Here is a 14,871-nt window from a genome sequence, read left to right as displayed (position 1 = left end):
TTGCCGGAGTGCACAAGAACCAAAGTATCCTCCACATACACGCCCTACGGATGAAGCTGGGTCCTCACCAGCTGATTCACTAAAGCTTTTGTTGATCAAGGTAACGGTTAAATTAAGCAGTCTTGGAACCATGCTAAGAATGGGACGGAATGGGAGGGACGGTGGCTCAGTGGTAGAGCATCTGTTTGGTAAGCAGAAGATCCCAGGTGCAATCCCTGGCATCTCCAACTAAAAAGGGTCCGGGCAAATAGGCATGAAAAATCTCACCTTGAGACCCTGGAGAGCCGCTGCCAGTCTGAGTAGACAATCCTGACTTTGATGGACCGAGGGTCTGATTTAGTATAAGGCAGCTTCATATATTCATAAGAATGCCACTGGCGAAGTAGCCATTTTACTTACGTTGTGTTACAAGTCAAAAGTAAGCTTTCATATGCTCTTAAGCAGACTTCATCTGCTTAAGAGCATAAGAAAGCTTACATTCTAAATAAAACTTAGTTGGTCTTAAAGGTACACTTATCTACTGCTTTGTTCTATTGCTTCAGACCAACACAGCTGCCTACTGGGATCTAAGTCAGAAGTAGAAAATGCTCCAAATCTTTTCCCTTTCCTCAAGGGCTTAAAGACAACCCACCTACAGGTCCCAATGTAGCTAACTATACTCCCCTTTGCAACCTAATATTTCTTTTATTCCCCCTTCCCACCCCACCTGCTGTTACCCTTCTTTTGCTAATGATCAAAGTCCTATGGCCTCATCTGTCTTCATCACAAGTGAAACAGTTTCCTCTAGCAATACCTGTATGTGTGTGGCTTTCCCCTCCCTATTGCTGGAAAAAAATAAAGGAAAAACTGGCCTCAAAATCTGCTGACACGTACACATTTGTTGCTTTTGTTCTTGGAGTACAGGTTAAATAATAAATATGTACAGAACGATTTAGAACAAAAAAGTTGTCAAGTTGTCATCCTTAAGAATAACCTCAAAAAAATTGCAGAATATAAAAAAGAGAGGAATGTATTAGATTGTCATGTCTGTTTTATGTCTACGCGACCCCTGCCATGTACAATAGTTAACAGTACCAAAACTCCTCTTTCGCTGCACTCTTCTCCATTTATCTTGGAGAGCAGAAGGGAGCCATTACAATGGAATGACCTTAAAAGCTGGTGTAATTTGAAAGTATATTTTAGCAAAACAGATTGGTGACATCCATAAACAGATCACTCTTAACGGACTAATCAGAAAAGACTTATAACTGTCCCAACTGGCTAATGCAGAAAAAAATACTATTAAGAAACTGTTCATAATGGTAAAAGAAAACAAAGAAAACAAAACAAAACAAAACAAAAATTGCTATTGTCATTTTTGCTATTTTATCACCAGACCTGAAAGACATGAAACCCTTTTCAAACAGCCTTTGTATTCCATTTTAGTAACTGGTTGCTAATGGATTTCAGAGAGTCCAGTTTTTGTAACTAGCTGCTAGCAGAATCTGAATCGCTGTGGCGTGCTGTTTAAAAAGTCCATAGCACTTCGTACAATGCCACTTTTTTCCCTGTCCTTTTTCTCTGTGTGATCTTTCTGGGACTTTTTTTTAAGGTGAGTGCTATAGCACTATAGCAGTACCACTGAGACGCATTGACCCAATGGAGTCAATGCATCTCAATGGTGACACTATAGAAGTGCTACAGCCGTTTTTTTTAGTCGGAGAAAGATTGTGGGGGGAAGGGAGGGAAGCAGCACTGTTTGAAATGACTATAGTGCTTCAGAGACAGCTCATTAACATAAGGAAATTTGCTTTATGAAACTCTCATCCCTGTGTTGCTTTATTCGAAATCAGGCCAACAGTGAATAACATCAAGTTTAGATTGGTAATGTGAAAAGGGCCAAATATTTTGTCTTTCTACCTGTCCAAATTATTAGCCTGTTTCACAAACTAATTAAGCCAAAGAATTTGTCTTTAAATTGGTCAAATAGCAGTCTGTCCAATAAAAATAAAGTTGTATCCAAATATTTTAGCTTAATGTGGTTAAGAATGTATTGTCAATATCATAAGCACATAAGAAAAGCCATGTCAGATCAGGCCAGTGGCCCTTCTAGTCCAACACTCTAACAGATTCTACAGTAGCAGTTGCTCCTCCCCTGGGTTTCTGCTTTCCCCGGATCAACCAACTGATTCCCCACCAGTTGCTGGGGAAGAGGGGGAGAGAAAGAGAGAGAGAGAGCGGGAAGATGCAGGGGAAATTGGAGGGAGCCATGGGCGGGGAATTGATCGCTTGAGCCATGGAAAGCAGAAGCCTGGGGCAGAGCAACTGCTACTGCAGAATCAGTTTCTGTGTCACACAGTGACCAAAACCCAGATACCACCAGGATGTCCACCGTGAGGCCAGAACTCCAGAAGCCCTCCCGCTATTTTCCCCGAGCACCAAGAATCACTACCCCAAACATAGCTTTCCATTTATACATTGTGGCTACTAGCCACCAATGAATCTCTGCTACATATGTTATCCTCCCCTCTTGAAGCTGTCTATGCTTGTAACCAAAACAACTTTCTGTGGCAATAAATTCCATGTGTTAATTACTCTTGGGTGAAGAAATATTTTCTTTTATATGTTCTAAAATAAGGATCAAGATGGTGGGATGCTTTGATATGACAACTTCATTTAAGCCTACAACTGCAGAACAGTTAGCAATCTAATGCCATTCTTTTAGAGAATAAACCAATTTGGAACTGCAGGGAATTATCAGAAAAGGGTACATCCTTCAAGAAAAAGCACAAATTCTACTAGTTTATGTATTCAAGGAAGCCAAAACTCACATAAAATATTACTTCTTTTCCCGCGACCCTTTCACCAAAAGGTAAGGACTGCTACTGAAACTGACTATGGCATCATTCAATTTAAGACTTTCCTGTTAGATTGGAAACTTACCCACACTAGAATTCAGGTCTCCATTCTCGGACTCTGCTCCGTGCTGATTATTACTGGCGTGATAGTTTGACATCGCTTCTAATTTGATTTTTTTCACCTTCATTGCTTCTGCAATGGCAGCATTGGTGGCAGCTGCGGCTGCGGCTGCAGCAGCTGTGAGACCTAAAAAGGGACAGGATGGAACTAATGAAATCATAACTTCTCACCAATTTTCCATTTGCATTTATATCATTTGTTGCTTGCACCATCTGAACTCAAGGCTTCCTCAAGCAACTCACTAGTTAGTAGAAGTTACTGGAAGGCAATTTCAGCAGCACAAGGCTCAGAAAGCCATATTTTCCTCCTGGTGTATTTAAATGCAATACCAATGGGAGATTTTTTTTAAAAAAAGAGTTTCTTATTTCTACAGAAAATCAGCCATATGAAATAAAATTGAAGTGGCTATTTATCATGTCTTTTTTCTAGAAAATGTAAATTTTCCATCAGTAATAGTTGGCAAAAATGTCCACTGATGTTCTAAGCCCTCAGGGATGGATGCTAACTTGGCTTCCATAGCCTAAGGGGAACCACACACTTATTTTAAACTAAAAGATATCAAAAGGATTAGTCTTAACACAGATATTATATGAGACAACTTATTGGCTTTGACTGTATGTTTCTGAAAGACCACCTGCTCCCTTATCTTCACTGCAACTTCTCTGAGGTGACCCCGGAGTGCACCATTTCAATCTACTGCCTGTTCATAAAATGGTATTCTTGTTGGCTGCCTCTCAGCTATGTTACTTCATTACTGTAGGGATGCGCCAATGAATGAGGCCCAAAAGAATCCCAAGCATAAGCAAAAACTCACTCGTTCCCAGTGAAAGGGCTGTTGCTTCTCCTTTTGAACAGGCTTTCGATCTTGTTTCAGAACCGGATATAACGACCAGGGCCCCCCCACCCCCCCCAAAAAATGTTCAAAATAGCAACACCAGAAAGGATGGACTATGCATGACCAATATTTGGTGTCTGGGGTGGGGGGAATACACACATGTCATTATCAATCTGTTATTATGGCATATACATACCCCACACAATTGTGAGTAATTCTTTTGCAATGCATATACGCTTGCTTTTAATTACCAGTTCTAGAACAGATTTAAATACACAACTCAATATGAATTCACTAACAAACTTTAATTATCCAGTTCTACCTAATGTCTATGTTCAAAACAGAGCATTCATAACACCTCAGCATAGTACAGCCCACTTCACAATCCTGTTGCGCCATATGGACCTGAATGGTGCTATGCCGATTTTCTGTTGGATTCACAGCCCAGGCAAAACCACACCTGGGATTCGCAGGCCCCTTGACCCCAAGTCTAGAGTAATGGATTCAACGGTTGCTAAACAGGACCTTCAGCTCCACAAGACCTTTACTGCCTGGCAAGATTACACTGTGAGTGGTCCAGCTAGCTCTGCAGAGGTTTTGTGGCTGCACTGCAAAGGCAGAAGAGTGGAATGCATACTGTGGATTGTGCTCCATTATACCATCCAAACTGTTCCTGAAACTCCTGTGTTCTACAAGCATTAGAACACACTGGTTGAACATATGAAGCTGCCTTCGACTGAATCAAACCCTCGGTCCATCAAAGTCAGTATTGTCTACTCAGACTGGCAGCAGCTCTCCAGGGTCTCAAGCTGAGGTTTTTCACACCTATTTGCCTGGACCCTTTTAGTTGGAGATGCTGGGGATTGAACCGGGGACCTCCTGCTTACCAAGCAGATGCTCTACCACTGAGCCACCGTCCCTCCCTCTGGTTGTAAAGAAAATTCAACCAAAGGATGTCAATATACAAAAGCAAACACCTCTGCTTTAATGTCAGAATTAACTACTGTTAAAATTAGTATTTGGTGTGTTCTTTATTTCTAGCTTTGCTTTTCGCAGTTGATAGTTATAGTGGGAAAAGAGATAATACCTATAAACACTGTGATCTTAGTGATTTGTTCTTTTCTTTTTCCTGTTCAGATGAGGCATTTCAAATAAGACAGCCATTTTCTATAGTTATCTGAAAATACTGTTAACTACTGTGCATAGCACATGTGATTTATATGCTTAGAATAAAAACAATTAAAAAGCATATCCAAAATACAGACATAACAATGTTGATTTTTAAAGCATTCTTTCTTCACTTTTTTTTTTGCCAGTATCTGCTCCAAAATGTAAACAAATGTGTCAAAAAAAATCACCCTATTACAGTTGCAGGCAGTAGTTATCATTAATATTCTGAAATTGATAAGTTGTTTATGTCTGGCATTCTTCCTGCTGATTATTCAGTGAGACAGGCCACTTTATAAATATCTCATCACTCCAGCGTCACACAAATTCCATCGACGGTGCTCCTGCACAGCTATTAGCAATATGAATCTAACCATTACAAGGAGGAGGGGGGGGGAATCGAACATGTGGCATTAATACGCAGTCCTGGTTCCTAACCATCTGATAGGCAGATGGTGTAAAGTGGATTCTCCAGCTGAAATGAAGGGGCACATCATTTAAAAGCTTGTTTGCATTCTAACTGATATCAGTGCCATATTGATATACATGATACATCATGGCAGCATTTGAACAATCTAGTTTGTTTCAGTCATAAATGTTTATGGCCTTGTTTTTTATCTTTAGAGGCATGTTCTGAAGCCCGTATTTCTAATTTATGAAATCTATTGTTTACTTCTGGGGAGCCAGAAGATTAGCAAGATGCAGGGATATGAAATTGCCACCACCACAGCGGAAGGACTGAACAGAAGTGCGGCTTCTCTCCCCCCACCCCTCCCCAATTCCAATAAAGACGTTAGTAAAGGAATTTTTAAAAATTAGCTTAGGCTTTTTATGCATTAAATACATTTATTCATTAAAACCTCACAGCTTTTGCCCCCCATGTGACATACTTAGAAGTTTAATGCTTTAACGCTGCTATTCATTTAAAGCTCTCACTGTGTGAAATTAATCTTGTCCAACAATTTAATTCAAAAAGCAAAACATCAAAAAGTAAAGTTCAATTCAACAATCATGGTTCTGAAGTAATCTTCCCTGCCACTGACAGTTCCTATAGATTCCTCAAGAAAAGCTGTTCAAGGTGTTTTGTAAGAGCTGGGTGCGCCTGAATTATAACTCAATTCAAAGCTCTTCAAATCTTAGCAGGAACACAAGTCTTAACTTCAGCTAGACACTGAAAACCAACAGAAGTGCATACTGAATAAACTTTTTCTTCTCCCCCTCCCCCAACATATATCCTTCTTTGGTGCAGCGCTATCCAGCAGAATATTCCCCTCACATATCTAGGAAGACTAACTGCAGAGATTTAAATTTGCCAAGTCAAAGAGGTAATGGGGGGTATTAATTGAAGTTCGCTTTCCACAAAAAGAAGGGAATCCACATGAGACCAAAAATAATGCTCAGCAGGGCTTTTTTTGAGCAGGAACACACAGGGATGCAGTTCCGGATGGCTTGGTGTCAGAGGGTGTGGCCTAATATGCAAATAAGTTCCTACTGGGCTTTTTCTATCAAAAAAGCCCTGACACTCAAACACAGAACTAAGGAGGAAATCACCAGGAATGTCTCCTCCATAGTATTTTTCTGCTTTGAGATCAGCCTGTTGCAGACGAGCTCAGAGACAAGGGGCCCAATGGTGCGGACACAGCTCTACAATCAGCTATCCAAGAAGGGCCACCAGACTGCCTCATTCAGTGGGACATTTGGGTGTGAAGTCTTCTTGGTTTTCTCAGCTATTTGAAAGTCTTGCTGTGCTTCTGCTGGGCCTGCAGCTCGTATTGCATCTTGACCCTGTGTCTCCTGCCTTTTTGAGCCTGTGGACACCTTTGAAATTTTGACAAATGGTGGTGGGTACCAACCAGAGAATGCCTGCCAAAGGAGATGGAGCCAACTGCAAAATGGCTGCCACAGGAGGTGAAGCCACAAACACAAGGGAAGCTCCGGTGCAGTGGAGAAGAAGAGTAATAAACTGGGACAGAGGGCTGAGATAAAACAAACACCGTGGTGGCAGCTGCCACTAAAACAATACTATTTTAATCTACACAGCTGATCAGATCTTCAGTGGCCAATAAGAAACCCTGCTGGACAAGAATTCCACCTGGCCCAACACTTGGTGGGCACCAAGAAAGGTGTCAGCAAGCACCATCTTAGAGACCTCTGTCCTAAGCACTGAGAGATACAAACTGTTGCTGGTCTATCGTTACAACAACCATATTTGCTCGTATATCTTTAATTTAAAACACCCTCTTGCCTTCTAAGCTGATGATGGGTGGCTGCAAAGTAAACCAATAAGAAATAAAGAGGGTGAAGTAGGAGCCTTCAACAGTGCATAACAGAAGGGGACTAAGAAATGAGAACTTGGGAAGCACAATTATATCTATATTTCTGCTTTGGAAATGTTGGGAGGGATCAATTTAGCAGTGTGTGCATCATCTTGAGAGCCTTGCTGCACAAAAGTGATGATTTCTTTATAAGTTTTATCACAGAAAAGGACTGTATCAATGAACACAGAAGCAGGCAGAGAAACACCTATGAAACAAAAATAAAACACATAAAAGGTTTTATTCTTTTTCAATACACATGTTGCACCTATGTTGCCTTTGAAAATTACACAAGCAGATGGCATTTAGCATGCAAAACATACACAACACAACTTTTGTTACTTTTTGTTACATAGTTCATCATTACACCAGAACTTCTACTGTTGCAACTGGTGCAAGGTGTGACATCAAACTGAGCTAACCCAGAGCATGTTGTATGGATGCTCTTGAATCTCCCATTCAAGGAACTGCTCCTGCATAGATGGGTGGACTGTCAGGTGCAGGGCAATTGGAAGCACAGGCCCAGGAGGGGTTGGTGGGGTGGCATATGCACTTGGAAGCACTCGGAGCCTGGCTCCAAGAGCCTCCAAGCACACCTGCTGCCTCGCCACCCCGGTGCCCCTTCCCCGCTGCTGCCCACATGTAGTTAGGTGGCAAGGCGGAGGAGGGCAGCGGAGAGGCGGGCAGCAAGGGGAAGTGCAGAGGGGGCAAGGAAGTGGCATAGTGGGCATGCACGGGGAGCAGAAGGGGTCGCCTGCCAGCTGCCTGAGGTAGTCTCCTAGGCAGCTGCCTACCCTACCGACATGCACAGCCTTGGCCAGGTGTCAGTTCCACAGACACACACAGCCCGTTCTCTTCAAATGCTTTAACACTGGAGAGACCATACTGCATCCCTTTGCACTGTTTCTCACCAGTTCTCTTAGCTAACTTTCTTCTAGCTGCTGCAGAGAGTATGCTGCATTTTGTTGCACATTCTCACCAGCTCTTTTCACTAACTTTCTTCTAGCGGCTGCAGAGATCATGTTGCATTCCCTTGCACTGCTTCTTGCCAGCTCTTTTAAAGTCTTCCTCATCTGCCATAGTAAGAAGGACTTTAATTTGGACCCACAGCAAAATGCTATTCTGCAATCCTAACAATGCATGTCTGGAAATAAATCCAACTGAAATCAATGAAACTTATATCTTAGGAACAAACCGTTGGCATCTGGCTGTAAAAATATAAAAAGAAAATACAATATCCAACTCCCTTAAAGCTACAAAATTGCTGGGTTTTTTGTTTTGTTTTGTTTTTTAGCACCCCCTTCTTTTCTGGTATGCACTGCTCAATGTGACTCAAAATTAAACTGTATATTATATAGATGACACCAAATGACAGCATTTTTCTACAGAGTTTGAAATATTGTGGATGTGCACTGAGAATCAAAACAATTCAATTAAGAGGGCAGAAATTTTTTTAACAGTCGTCTCTCCAAAAGCGATAGATTCTCAGTCCTCATCCACTCCGTTGCATTATTCATTTCATGTGCAACCTCAAGCTGGACCATAAATTGTTACTTTATCTAATCAAAGGCGACTTAACTCTACAGAAGGTCAAAGGTTTAATTTTGTGAAGTATTATCTTACGCTAGGAGTTTAACCGAAAAATAGAAGAAGAAAAACAGCCAAGAAACTGGTAATAAATGAACCTTTATTGCCTCAGGCCCTGGTCTAGTTAATACACTTTCATTGAAGGTTTCTTTCAACTGTTACGGACAAGGAGGTTAAAAAAACCCCTTAAATTACAGCCATGTGTGACTTTTAAAGCAGGAATTCTTTTTTATCTCAGCCTTCCCCCGCCTAGAAGACAGACAAAGAAATTGTCTTCTATTTCTTAACCAAAAGTGTGTGCTCTAGACTGATGAAAAAGCACAGATAAAGCCTTCTGAAAAAGGAGAGGTCAGCTTGGGGGAGGGGAATATAAAATGTTCCTTGCAGACTCCAAATATTGTCTTACTTTAAAAAAAAAAAGTTCATTTACAAGTGTAAGGACAACCTGACCGTTTCTGAATTATACAAAGCAGTCCCAAACAGCGTTACACTGTTTTAGGTCCACTGAACTTTGCTTAAGATTGCACTGTTGAAGATCACCCTTTGAGTTGGAACTGAAAAAAAATGGATAATCCCAAAAAGAAACATGCATTGGACTGCTCACGAGTACTCAAGACTGAACTCTATTTCTAGGACTAGTTCTGAAGCTTCATCCTTTGTGCAGTCCCCCAGGAACAAACTCAGTTTAACATCTGAGGATTTAACTGTAAGTAGACGCACACAGCCTTGCTAGGGAACAAGTGCCCTCAGTGCTGTCTCTTTCGGATCATGCTTCGTGCTTCCAGCTGGTTGTCCACTCATAAGCCAGACACATTAAATTCAGCGAGCTCTAGTGCTGAATGAAGATGGACTCAACTGAGATGCAGATCAGACACATTTCAATGCTTCCCCCCCAAGCTCCCCCCACCCCGCTGCCCTCTTGAAGTCCTTCTTGATAAGAAGAGGTATTGCTATATCACATCCGACATACTTAAAAATTCACCAAATAGAAATGCCAATTTTTTTACAGAAAGCAAATAAGAGACTTAGAAAGATCAAGATGGGTAGCCGTAGAAGTAGAAAAGAGCAAGAGTCCAGTCGCAACTTAAAGACTAACAGAATTTGTGGCAAGGGATGAGCTGTTGTGAGTCGCTGCAGATATCTAAAGAAGTGAGCACACGAAAGCTTATACCTTGGATAAAACTTTGTTGGCCTTAATTATGCCACTGGATTCAAACTTTCTGCTGCTGCTTCAGACCAACATGGCTACTCACCTTAATACTGAGATCCTCTAATGTGATATGAAAATGTTATCTCATTAAACAATCTTGCATGATTAGCTATGATATTTTTGTAGATAACCCCACCGAACCCTTGCTTTCCAGAGATCACTGGTACAATGTGGACATCTAGCCCTAGTGTCCCAAACTATGTTGTTACCTTGTGTTTAGTTTCATCATTATCATCAGTTGTGTTGCGCTCATAATCCTGCAGGAACAAAAGAAGATTAAAACCTACTGAAAGGAGAATGAGGAAGAATGCCCTGCTTTGTAAGGTTAAATTAAAAGTGGTCTTTGCCTATAAAGTATGTGCTCTAGCAATGAACCGCAAAACTCCCTATGTGCTACAAGTCAAACTTCCTTGACCTGTTAGAAGAGAGGTATTTACCTCTAGGTACAAATACACTAACAACAATATCCCATGATGTAAAGGAAATGAGGCCCAGCTCTATGATGTTCTATAGCTCTAGAGTGTTCCCAGACTTGGCTCTGTGAAGAATCCATCTGTGAGAATGAACAGAGGTCATGACGAAGAATATAATCCCAAAAGGTTCAGAGATGGGGGTCTCAAAAGAGATACACATAGAGCCCACACCGTGGTTTGTGTAGCATGGCCTTGTCTACTCAAGAGACACTGGCTGTGGGTTCTCAACTGTGTATTCCTAAAAAATGACCAGGTCCTTCTAGGCCACCATGCTTGTTCCTTTTCGTTACTTGAAGCCAGTGTTACGTAACCACCGTACGCCACAGATGGCTTCCCTGTGATGTCCTTTCCGTCCATCAGTCAGTCGGTGTGTCCTTTTTGCCCCTGCACAGGCGAACACACACACAGGCAAATGTCTTTTGGACTGGACTGTGGACTACTTGATCTCCTGAGTCAATATGATTAGATGGCTTCTTTATTCAATTTAATGGTCCACAAGCTGTGCACCATACACCAAGATCGCTTTTCAAACATATTTATTAATTTTATGGTTTTATCTGTTTTATCTGTTTTAAAGTTATTCCCTTCATGTTTAAATATTGTTTAATTTATGTTGGATCTAATGTTGGAAGCCGCCCTGAGCCACTTGTGGGAAGGGCGGGATATAAATTCTAAATAAATAAATAAATAAATATATAAAATAGATAACAAGAACAGCAGCAGTACAAACATTCCCAATAAGTAGGGTTGCCAACTTCCAAGTGGGATCTGGAGGTTTCCTGGGATTGCAACTGATCTCCAAATGACTGAGCTCAGTTCCCCTGGAGAAGATGTGAACTGAGGCCCCTCCCCTCTCCTCCCCAGATCCTTCCTTTCCCAAGCTACATTCCTCCCAAATCTCCAGGAATTTCCCAATCCCTATGTGTAACTTTTATTTTTAAATTGCATATTCCATTTCTGTTACAAAGAAGCAATCTGCATTACATAAGAACACAAGAGAAGCCATGTTGGATCAGGCCAGTGGCCCATCCTGTCCAACACTCTGTGTCACACAGTAGCCCAAAAAAAAACCCCAAGTGCCATCAGGAGGTTCACAAGTGGGGCTAGAAGCCCTTACACTTCCCCCCCCCCCCAAGCACCAAGAATACAGAGCATCACTGACCCAGAAAGAGTGTTCCAACAATATGCTGTGGCTAATAGCCACTGATGGACCTCTGTTTCATATGCTTATCCAATCCCTTCTTGAAGCTGGCTATGTTTGTAGCCACCACCACCTCCTGTGGCAGTGAATTCCACATGAGTTCCACATATTGGGTGAAGAAGTACTTCCTTTTATCCATTCTAACCCGACTGCTCAGCAATTTCATTGAATGCCTATGAGTTCATGTACAGTGAGAAAGGTACTTCTTTCTCTACTTTCTCCTTACATTTCATTTGTACTTCTCACATACCAAAAAACAAACATAACAAAAACCCAAACCTAGAAGGATTTAACAAACATTCTCATCTGATAAATTTAGTCCATTTCTTAGCTACATAGACACAATTAATTAATTGCAACTATGCTGCACTTCAGAATAAACCAAAAGGACATTAACTGCAACTAATGGAGCTATAGTATTATAATCTTTCTACCACCAGCAGCTTTTGTCACTGCGCCCCACCGCAGTTATAATCCACAGCTTAACACAGAACCATGAAGCAATCCTTTGACTGAACTAACATCAAGACATCATTCCAAAAGTGCTGTAGCCCAACAGATGTGTAGCTCTGCCCTTTCTTATCCTCAGCCCTGTAGCTCTGTGCTGCTTGTGAGGGAAAGCAGAAAGAGCGCTTACAGCATTAATGAAGACAGATTGCTTACCCGTAACTGTAGATCTTCGAGTGGTCATCTGTGCATTCACACTCATGGGATAGAGCGCCTGCACCGATCCCCGAATCAGTACCTAAAAAGCCGGGGATTTTTTCGCGCTCAGCACCAACGGGCATGCACAGGCGTCCCAATGCGCATGCTTGCCGGCGCCAGTGCGAGAATCCCGCCAGTTCCTTCCTGACCGCTGGAAGCCCCAACTGGAGGGAGACCGTCAGCAGTGGGGAAGGAGGGCGGGTAGTGTGAATGCACAGATGACCACTCGAAGATCTACAGTTACAGGTAAGCAACCTGTCTAACTTCTTCGTGGTCTCTGTGCTTCACACTCATGGGAGATTAGCAAGCAAGACATACCTGGAGGCAGGAAGACGGTCAACCGGAAGAAACAGCTTGCAGCACCGCAGCTCCCAGATTAATCCTCTGTTGAGCATGCACGTGAAGCGCATAGTGCTTTCTAAAAACATGCAGAGAGGACCAGGTGGCAGCCTTGCAAACATCCGTCAAGGAAACGCCTTTCAGGAACGCCACCGACGTCGCCATCGCTCTTGTAGAGTGTCCGCAAATAGGCAACAGGTAACAGCTTCTTGGCCAACAAATAACACCGTTTAATAGTCTCAGTGAACCATTTTGAAAGCCGCTGAGATGAGATCCTGGAACCTAACTTAGGAGCAGCATAAGAAACAAAAAGCTGCTGGTCCTTACGAAAACTCTTGTAGCGACTTAAATAAAACAATAAAGCACGCTTCACATCTAGAGCATGCAACCTATGTTCCTCATCCAAGGAAGGTGTAGGATGAAAAGTGGGCAACCAAACTTCCAAGTTGAGGTGGAACTGAGAAACCACCTTGGGGAGAAAAGAAATATCAGGGGCTAACGACACTCCAGCCTCCTGAAAAACTAGATATGGGTAGTCACAACACATAGCTGTGAGTTCCCCTACACGGCGTGCTGATGTGATGGCTACCAAAAAAGCAGTCTTACAAGATAGAAGCTTTAATGAACATGTGGCCATCGGCTCAAAAGGACGTCGAGTCAGCCTGTCCAACACTAAAGTCAAATCCCACAACTGTGGGGGTGATCTCGATGGAGGATGAAGCCTAAGCAAACCCTTCAAAAACCTCTTAGAATGAGGGTGTGCAAAAACAGAGTGCCCCTCAACTGGTTCATGGAACGCAGAAATTGCTGCCAAATAAACCTTGATGGAAGAAAAAACAAGGCCAGCATCCACCAGAGATAACAAAAACTCAAAAATTTCCAACAATCCCACCCTTTGGGGTGAAACCAAGGGATCAACTAAGAACTGCAGAAACCTCCACCACTTCCTATCATAGGAAGCATGGGTAGAAAGTTTCCTGCTGTTCAAGAAAACATGTTGGACTCTGCTAGAGAACCCACAGGGTTGATGAACCACGCTGTCAGCTTCAGGTGGGGCACGTTGTGATGGAGTACATGACCGTCCTGAGCTGACAGAAGGTCTGGTTCTGCCGGAAACTGGTAGAAGACCCCCATCGCCAGTTGGAGCAGGATCGGGAACCAGTTCTGGCGAGGCCACCAAGGAGTCACCAGGATACAGCATGGTCTCTCTCTTGCGATCTTGTTGACCACCCTCGTCAGTAGTGGCAGAGGTGGGAACAGATAAAGGAACCGACCTTCCCACGGAAAAAGCAGTTCGTCTCCCAACGACTGGATCTGAGCCCCCTCTGGAGCAAAACAGAGGACACTTCAGGTTTTCAGCTGTGGCAAAGATATCCACCTGAGGATACCCACAGAGCTGAAACACGGGTTGAAGGAAGCATCACTGTATCTCCCACTTGTGCGGGGAAGCCGCACCCCTGCTGAGGGAGTCTGCTTGCAAGTTGAGGACCGCTGGGAGATGCGCTGCCTTCACAAAGATGTTGTGGTCCAGGCACTCCAACCACAGATCCAGCGCCAGCGCAGAAAGCCATTGAGAGACTGTCCCTCCCTGTCTGTTGATGTAACACAGGGCAGTGGTATTGTCTGTTAGCAGAGCAACAATCTTCCCCGCCACCATGGGGCAGAAAGACCGGAGAGCAAAGTGAACTGCCAGCACTTCCAAGTAATTTATGTGGCAATGAGTCAATTTCAAAGGCCAAGGACCCCTCACACACAGATCGTCCATGTGGGCCCCCCAACCCCATAAAGACGCATCTGTTGTGATAGTCACAGTTGGTGCAGGTAGATGGACGGAAGCTCCCTGACAAATGTTGTTCTTTGACTTCCACCATTGCAGTGTTTGAAGTGTCACAGGTGGAATTACAAACCTCTTTTGAGGTGAGTCCCGTAACGGGCGAAACTGACGAAGAAACCAAAGCTGTAGGCCTCTCATCTTCAGCTTTGCAAACAGCAGCACGCTTGTAGTCACCGCCATCAGCCCCAGCATCTGCTGCAGCTGCTGCGCCGTGCCCCACTTTCGACTCTGCAGAAGTTCGACAAGG

The 14,871-nt window shown here is 43.0% G+C and overlaps 1 protein-coding gene across 1 annotated transcript in view; it reads right to left on the bottom strand.

Moving 5' to 3' along the window:
• DACH1 (dachshund family transcription factor 1) overlaps nt 1-14,871 on the bottom strand; it is a 653,381-nt gene that overhangs the window by 323,486 nt on the left and 315,024 nt on the right. The window contains exon 5 of the mRNA XM_060235063.1: nt 2,923-3,084. Coding sequence (XP_060091046.1) covers nt 2,923-3,084 — 162 coding nt within the window. The remainder of the gene's footprint in view (nt 1-2,922; nt 3,085-14,871) is intronic.

This window comes from Heteronotia binoei, chromosome 3 (assembly GCF_032191835.1).
Source record: "Heteronotia binoei isolate CCM8104 ecotype False Entrance Well chromosome 3, APGP_CSIRO_Hbin_v1, whole genome shotgun sequence".
NCBI lineage: Eukaryota > Metazoa > Chordata > Lepidosauria > Squamata > Gekkonidae > Heteronotia > Heteronotia binoei.
Note: the sequence above shows the minus strand (reverse complement) of the source record. Positions and strands in the feature narration are given on the sequence as shown.